At 49.0% G+C, this 8,755-nt stretch overlaps 1 protein-coding gene across 1 annotated transcript; it reads left to right on the forward strand.

Moving 5' to 3' along the window:
* Nucleotides 1-1,433: 1,433 nt before the first annotated feature.
* On the forward strand, nucleotides 1,434-5,291 carry LOC119463911 (uncharacterized). Its single transcript, XM_037724732.2, has 10 exons — nucleotides 1,434-1,458; nucleotides 1,507-1,631; nucleotides 1,718-1,772; nucleotides 2,523-2,843; nucleotides 3,222-3,518; nucleotides 3,678-3,800; nucleotides 3,897-4,045; nucleotides 4,167-4,344; nucleotides 4,472-4,758; nucleotides 5,062-5,291. Exons 1-10 carry the CDS (start codon nucleotides 1,434-1,436, stop codon nucleotides 5,227-5,229), a joined length of 1,728 nt encoding a protein of 575 aa, XP_037580660.2. The 3' UTR covers nucleotides 5,230-5,291.
* The last annotated feature ends 3,464 nt before the right edge of the window (nucleotides 5,292-8,755 follow it).

Consider the following 8,755-nt stretch of genomic DNA (forward strand, 5'->3'; position numbering starts at 1 on the left):
TTATCTTTTCTAACAAAAAAGCGTCTAACAGCAAAGCGCCACATTCTGATTTGCTCAAATTCTGGATGATGGAGGCGTAAGGTTGGGACACAACTCCCTGTCGTTTCATTTACAAAATATTAATGTTAGGAAAACCCAAGAAAGACCCGCCTTCGAGTGGCCTTCGTGTACGGGCAGACAGCGATTTGGATATCATTGTTTTGTTCGTTACTGACGGAAACGAAGCCAGTGCAAAGAGACACGACCCAGCAAAGAAGGCACGAGAAGAGCAGCACGGAAATGAAAAATTTGATTGCATACTCGCAAGCAGGAAACAAGCAAAACAAGAATGACATGTAGTCCGAAATAATGCATATATTTTCTTGCTCGTAAGCTCTCACAAATCACTGGAAAACTTTATTACTTGAATTACCTTCTTCATTCTATTAAATACTTAATATATAATTCACTTTTTCTGGGCCACTTAAGTTATTGTATTATCTGGGGTACGACTTCTGAAACTATTATCAATGGATTGTACATTCTGCAAAAGAAGGCTCTTCGCCCTATTTGTAACAAACCATATGATTTCCCTTCAGTATCATTATTTCAGGAACTTAAGACACCAAAAGTAAAGGTGTCTTTAAAGTATCGTTTAGTACTTGCGTAAAAAAAGAGAGAAGAAAAGAAGTTTAAACTACATTAATTATATGGATATCTTGAAGCCATACGAGGCTCCCTACAATACAAGAAAGCCAGAGTATTGACACGTGCCAAAATCGCGCACTAAATACGGAACGCAAATGTTTCGCTCCAGGCTACCTCGGTTACTAAATGATCTAGTTGTTAATGAAACTGATATTGCGTCTTGTTCGCTGACATTGTTGCTTTTTTCTCCCGTATGCGAGTTGTATGCTATTATCTAAGGTTAGAAAATGCATTGAGATGTGGTGCTTCTTTTTTCTTTCTCTATCTTTACGCATTTTTGTTCTTTTTTCATCTGTGATGTTTATGTATGGTATGTTATAGTGCTTGAATTGTAAGCAATTAGAAAAAACCTGTATTTCGGCTCTGCTGCTCCTTGTTTCTGAAATTATTTTTCCCCCTTCATATATATGAGGCACTTTATTGTCAAATCACACAAAAAATATAGAGCCATCTGAGCTGGAAGTGTATGATCCAGTAAAGAATACAGCTAAAGAAATAACATGGGAGAAAAGAGTGCGCAAAAGCAAATCCTTTGAAAAACGTCCGAAAAGCAGAGCAGTGACAAAAAACAAAACAAAGAAAACCAGGGGGGGGGGGGGGGGGGGGCTGGGATGAGGCGACAAGCGCCCCCTTTCCCCCAGAATGAGAGAGAGGGGCTGTTAGCGGAGAGGCGGAGACATGAAGGAGGGGCTGGCGCTCCTTCCCTCCCCTCGCTGAACACGTGCCTCGGGTGCTGGCCAATGAGGATGCCGCTGGGAGTGAATGGTGCGAGTGAGTGAACACGTTTCAGTGTGCTAGGCCTCCTTTCTCACTACGGAGACAAAGACCCCTTGCGCGGAGGATCACGGGAAGGACGACCACGTGACAGCGGGAAGGTATTCAACCAGCGACGAGGATCCAACTGCAGTCTGCAGCCAGCTCCCATCGAGCTCGCACACTCCCTAGTAAGCATGAACTTTCTATACGTGTGTTAGTTGCTGCTGGTGTCTAGGTTGAACTTTGCTGTAAATCGGTATCTTCTTTTTCCCAGGTCATGCAGCCTGTCCTAGTCACATTCCATGCCATCTTGGTGGCCTGCGCTCTCGGTAAGTTAAGCTATGCTGTTTTCGCTACAATTTATTCTCACCTACGTGGAGAAATGCGTGCAAGGAGAGGCTCGGTCTGGAGTCCTTTCTGCTACCCTGTAGTCAATGAATGTTTACAGCAACTGTGTATCCTGCAAGCTACGCTGCACTAGCCGAGCAAGTAACGCACACCTCGTGTAGAGCATTGCGCGACGCCACCGACACATTAGTTAAGAGTGTTATTAAATTCAAAGTTTAGGTTCGAGAAAGAGCAGAAAAAAAAAGACGTGCGCTATAATTGACATTCACATTTTTCATAATTCACATTTGTCTTTGGTATGAAACTTTTTTGTTCCAAAACGTCCGACAAATTCATTGGCTATATAGTAAGAAGCGCTTGTTTCACGAACCTTCACCGCTCTGTTCTCAATAAGGAAATGATTTCAGCTGAGGTAGACCTCCGTGGTAGCGTGGCGAGATCCCACGCTGCACCTGACGAACCATTTGCAAGTGCTGCGCATTCGCGAGAGGTTATTTTCCAACCGAAAACTGTAGGCCTTAGTCCTTTGTTTTTCAGCGAGGGTTCGGCGGTGGTAAGGGCTATTGAATAATTACGAGACAGCCTGTCGAAAGCCTTCGAACTTGGGTGAGAAATGTAGTCATGTGGGTAAAGAATGTTTAGATGAAGTAGCCTTTCTATTGCACATGGTCCCTGCAATGGAAGTGTAGACCTTCCGCATAATTTATTGTCTCTCTCGTCTATTCCCGCAGGAGCGATGGCCAGCAACGTGCCGCCCAAGGCGCAACAGATGCTGGCTTCCATGATGCCAATGGCGCCGCATAAACATGACGGGGGGCCCAAGCCGCAGCAGGTGGCCACGAGCGCCCTTGGCGGTGGCCTAGTGCCCGACTGGGCGCGGCCGTCGTCGCTCTTGCAGACCATCGTGGACCGCGTCCGGGGCAGCAGCAAACCCTGCATGGGCACCAGCGGAACCGAGTCCGGCACGTGCATGCTGCACTTCAACTGCATCAACGGTGGCGGCGTTGTCGTCTCGTCCGGTGACTGCTTCCAGGCCACCGTCTGCTGCAAGGGTGAGCTCTAACCTGACCTCTACTAATGAAATATGGCGGGCCTTATGATACAGGTGAACTAAAGCGTGTCTACGCAAACTCCTCGCAACTTCCTTCTCAGGGTCGCAAGGGTTGCGCGAGCACTATCCACCATCTTGTGTTTGGGTGATGCTGTTGAAAGAAAGGGGGGAGGAGGTTGTCTAGTGAATATTCATAACGTGGCAAGGCATTGCCACGTCCTAGGTACGTTGTGGTGATGATCGATTGATTCAGTTGACTATAGTTGGTCTGCTGGTGCAACAAGAACAATTCCATAAGACTACTCGTAATCATTGCCGTAAATGAAAGACCTGCGTTATCACATGTCTGAGTCGGCACTGAACTGTGTTTCTTTTGCAGTTCCCGAGCAGGTGAACAGCGCCGTGTCGTGTGGCGGCTCCATCACAAGCAACATGACGTCGTTCCGGAACCCGGATTTCCCGGCTGACTACCGGCGTGGTGGCATGTGCAGCACCGAGGTCACCTTCGGCCGCGAGGTGTGCCAGCTGCGGCTCGACTTTGTGCAGTTCTCTCTGGCGCCGCCCCGCGCCACCGGACCTCGGGCTGGTCTCTGCGACGACGATGTGTTCACTGTTTCCACGGGCCTGGGGAGCACCACGTACCCAACCCTCTGCGGACAGAATGCCGGACAGCACAGTAAGCAAGCCCGTTAATACCAGAACCTAAGATAAGGGGTATGCAGTACTCATGCCCGTGGCTTTCAATACTGCACAATAAGTATGCGGAATATTACCAATAATGACGCAGTGTATTCCTTTTGAATGTGTTCACTAACATGCCCTGTTCTCTGCGCAGTGTACGTCGACGTGTCTGAGGCAACGCGCGCCGTCTTGAGCTTCAGCATCAGCAGCGACTTGCCGGTGGGACGCAAGTGGCACATCCGGGTCTCCTTTGTTCACTGCCTCTCACCAGTCAAGGGTAGGTTTGAAGTGCACACTTAGATTGGCGCTGGAGTGCGATCCGCTTTTCTCAGTGCCGTCCCGATGACGTTAACCTGCTTACTTGCATTTCCAGCGCCCGACTCGTGCCTGCAATACTTCACGGCCCCCTCGGGCGAGTTCAGCAGCTTCAACTTCCAGCCGAATGCCCTGAAACAACAGATGATCGCCGACCACAAGTACACCATCTGCTTCAGGAAACAGCTCGGCTTCTGCCAAATTGCCGTAAGACTTCCTCACATAGCATAACATTTTAGTGTTTGCATGGAATACGTGTTGGTAGGCGCTTGCGGAACAAAGGATCGCAGACAGTGCCTCACCGTGTATCGTCTTTTGTGTGGTGCAGTACAGCCCGACCGAGCCGAATTCCTTCCAAATCGGCGCCGGCACTGAGCCACTGACCGGAGCAAGGAGCTGTGAGGAGGCGTACCTCTTGGTGCCCAGCGGTGGAAACAGGGCCATCCTGGAAGACGTCAGCTCCGACCGATTCTGCGGACTAGGATTCCCGGGAGGAAGCGTCAGCTGTGAGTATACCTGCCCACACTGTATGGCACACATGGAAGACGTCCTCCGTTCTGTGCCGGTTCATTGCTTAGATATACTAGGCACGTGGGTATGCACAATGCCGTTGACGCCATTCTCCTTTTACAGCCGAGGTGCTGCCGTTTTCGGTTTCCGTGGTGACGTCGCGTCCCCGTGGCACCACCAGCGGCGTCGGCGCCGGCTTCGCCACTCGCGCTTTCGACGGTGGCGTGAACGTCAGTCACGATGGCCGCCACGGAGTGCCCCCGCACCACCAGATGATGGTGTCCCACCCCGCGCTGACCATGCACCAGCAGATGCAGCAGCACTTGGCAGCCCAGAAGCCCGCCGGAGCCCAAGTCGGCTTCGTCAAGGACTCTTTCTCAGTCATCAAACAATCGCCGCACGGCCTACAGGTACGCTGAAGCGTCTTCTATTATATTCCGTTTTTTTCGCGCTAACATACAAAAGCAGCACTGGCTCAGTTTTTTAATCGCGCGGGCTTTGATAGTCCACACTGTAATGTAGTAATGAGTAGGACTCGCTGCATTTTTGTTCCTTTGGCCTTGAGGATGAGAAAAATAGATTTAAAATTAACGGGACGTAGCGGGGTCATCGGCCCACTTGGACTTGCTGAAGCTCTCTGTAAATGTCTATTATTGCGCATGTCCGGTGCACGTGCTCTGCTGTAACCTGAACATGACTTTGTTCGCTTCCAGAACAAGCCTCTCCATCCACACATGTCACTCATCACGGTCGTCGAACGGCCAGACTTGGCCTCCGGTCCCGGAGTGCAGGAACCGCCACAGCCAATAGAAGCCCTCGAAGCTGCGAACCCTCACGTGGGCGGCTTCCGTCTTCGTTACCTCATGAACCACTGCAACTGAACTACCTCGTCGCATCGGCGTCACTGGTGATGGCTGAGCCTGGGCCTTGTACAACAGCAACTTTCGGACAAGCATGTGTAAATACGTTATGTAAATAAATTTGTACATATTGTGTATTTTTGAATGGTCGTTGATTGTTGCGATCTAGTATCAGCTCAGGCGACAGCTGGGGTTGAATCGCATCCGACAGCATCGAACCGCCTTCAAACAGTTCGAACGAAGATCGCCAAGAAAATGCGTCGCCACCCGCTGAGAAGAGTCTCGTCGCATATATAGAGAGCGACGGGACGCCTGAGATATATACCTTGCCGAGGAAGCTCCGTCCCGTTTCAAAGGGGATGCCATTACATCATCTGCGTGGATTTCTTGATGCACATAATGTGGCTGATAAGTGTACAATGCGATAGTTAAACGTGGACGAGATACGATGGTTAGCCGCGCTTGACCCCGTCTCGCTGTACACTTAAGATTACAGACCGTTAGATTTGAGTGCACTATAGCCTAATTTATACAGAATTGCATCCTCAGGATGCAATCGAATATTGCATCCAATTAGGAAGATAATCAATGTCAAGCAAAGCGCTTTGGCAGGCCTGATTGTAGAGAACATATTTTTATTTAGCATATATATACGGGGCTCGACCAGTTAATCTTGAACTAGCTCAAGCTGTCTGTAGATGTCTGTATTGCGAATGTGTGTAACCACGACTGCGAGGAGTTTCCAGAGCAAGCCTCTCCATCCACACAGCAGTATTTCGCACTGCTCAGGGTAGCCTCGTAAATATACAAAAGATACTTTTTCAATAATACACTTGCTTCACTTACTAAAAAAAGAGTTGGTGACTTGAACGCTAACTGTTCTAGATCTGAATTTCGTACTTTTTTTTTTAAATGAAACGTTCATTGGGTCATTTTTGAAAGTTCATGTTGCTAATGCTGCAGAATTTCGTTTGCCTAATTATCTCCCCATAGATCATGTGTTAATTGACTTACTTGGTGTGTTGCACTTAAGAACTTGGCAGTTCCATTATGTGAACCTGATGGTATCCATTGGAAATTATTAAAAAAACGCCGAAATGTACTGTTCCGTTATTTTAACTCTGGTTCCGTGATTTTAACTCTCCCAGTCTCTGGCCAGTTACCCAGCGACTGGGAAGTGGGAAAGGTGGTTTCGTTGTTTAAATACAGTTACTCCACACCGTCCCTCAATTATATACCTATTTTACTAAATAGTATTCGGTAAGCTATTAGAACGCCATCATCTGCAAAACTCCTTTATCACGGCAGGTCAGCATGGCTTCGAAAAATAATTTTCTAGTGGAACACTTAACTTGCTAACTAAAGATCCCTTCTCCTCTGTTGACAATGAATTGCTCACCAAATGCATCGTCATACCGTATTGGTGAAGCAGCGCACTGACCAGGACAAAGTGGAAAGACACAAGAATACACGACACTCGCTGCACTCGCAACTATTTTATTTCAGAGCGAACACTTCATCTTTATATACCCGCGCACCCTCCGACGTCAAAGATGTGCAAGGAAAGATTAACAGCACTTTTAAAAACACATACCCGCGCACACTCGGGCGTCAACTGCATATTTCTTGATTTTTACAAAGCGTTTGATCTTGTCTGTCTGCGACGCCACTTCGTGTCTTGTCACTTCGACGAGCCTGATTTGTCTTAAACTAAATAATTTAAACGTAAGCCCTAGCATTCTAGCTTGGATTGAACATTGTATTGCTAACAGACCACAATACATCACAAACTTAATTGGCGACGTTTCCCTATTTCCAATTGCATGAACTCAATGGTACTGACGGGCGCTTATCGCAAAATTTGTGGTACTATCACTAGCTAGAAAAAAAAAAAACTGTCGATAGTATACTACCAGTACTACTACCGATCGTCTATTTTACACTATCGATAGTTTGAAAAATATGTATACTATCATTAGTCAATTTACTGATAGTCTTGCATACCTATAAGCCTAGCAGGCAGGTCTCGATACAGTAGAAGTAGTACAATCCATAGTTTTACTAAGGGCGCGGCCTCTATCGTCCGGCGCCATGTTGGTATCTGGGACCGCGCTGGAGGGCGACGAGAGGAAAGTGAGTGAAATAACTTTATTTAGGTCCAGAGAAGACGCAGGGGAGACCCCGCGCCGCCCGGCTAGTCCCACGTAGGGAACGCCAAGCCGAGCTTGACGGCCCGATCGCGGGCACTTTGGACGGCCCGGGTTTGGTCGTTGAGTTCGGGGCTGCCCAAAAGCGCAGTCCACCTATCCTCGCTGAAGGCGGAGCCGATGGCTTCACATTCCCACAACACATAGTTTAATGTTGCCGTTAGTCCACAGGCAGGGTAGTCCGCACTGGGATGGATACCTTTCAGGGTATATAGCGTGAGGAACCGCAAGGTTAGGATACGCACGGGCTTGTGAAAGTCGAAGGGTCACCGCCCGCGCCCTGCATAAGGCAGGGTGCGGGAGGGGGAATACCCATCTAGACAGATAGTAATGCTTGGTGATCTCATTATACGTGTGCAATGGTTCCCCGCGGGGTAGGGGGACTGCGGAGGCGGCGCGGTCAGTGAGTCCTCGCGCGGCCTCGTGCGCGCTCTCGTTAGGGTTTCTAGGGAGAGTCCTCAGTCGACCCCAAGTGAGCGGGAAACCAAATGAAAGAATGCGGAGAGATACTTTTCACGCTTTGGAGAATGCGAAGGGAATGCCTGAGGGGAGACCATCCCGGTTTGGTAGGCCTTAATGGCCGCCTTGGACTCGCTATATATTGCCTCTGCGACCATCGAGCACAGCCAGCGCGATTGCAACCTGTTCGGATACCAAGGGCTTCGAAGTGCGTACCGTAGCGCAGCAAGTGATCATGGAATTAGAGTCGACGATGGCGACGACGAACGCCTCTTATTGGACATATGCCGCGGTATCCACGAAGCTTGCCTCAATGTGTTTGTTACGGACATGTTCGAGTAGAGCTCTATTCCTGGCCTGACGTCCGTAGTCGTGTCGGTCCCACCGCACAACGTGTACGGATCAACACCGTCGCACATGTTGATTTTGCTACGTAGCGAGCACGCGTCTGTGCGCACCATCTCGGCAAAATATCATGGGCAGAATACCTTCCGCCTGGCAGTCGCCGTCATTGAACACGCGATAGCTCGCAAATCGCAAAATCAACGCCGAAAGACTACACATGCGGCGCTCAAACATTCGCGCGCATCGGTTTCAGTGCTCCAACATGGCGGACGACCGCTTGCAGACGGCGCTGTGACGTCACGTGAAAACTGTCACCAGGGAAAGCCGTATTTCGCTTTCGGACGTACGCCGGTTTCCAATCACGATGGCCACCACTTCTGGGTCTTTTCTTGTAGAGAAGTAACTCAGACTTGGATGGAGAACATCTGAGCTCAGTGCAGGTAGAGTGATGTTCTAGGACACTCTAGTGCAGGAGTGCAAGCTTCTGGAGTGGCAATGCTGCTTCGAAAGTACAGTGTACTAGAAGAGTACACTGT

Source organism: Dermacentor silvarum, chromosome 9 (assembly GCF_013339745.2).
Source record: "Dermacentor silvarum isolate Dsil-2018 chromosome 9, BIME_Dsil_1.4, whole genome shotgun sequence".
In the NCBI taxonomy this organism is placed as follows: Eukaryota; Metazoa; Arthropoda; class Arachnida; order Ixodida; family Ixodidae; genus Dermacentor; species Dermacentor silvarum.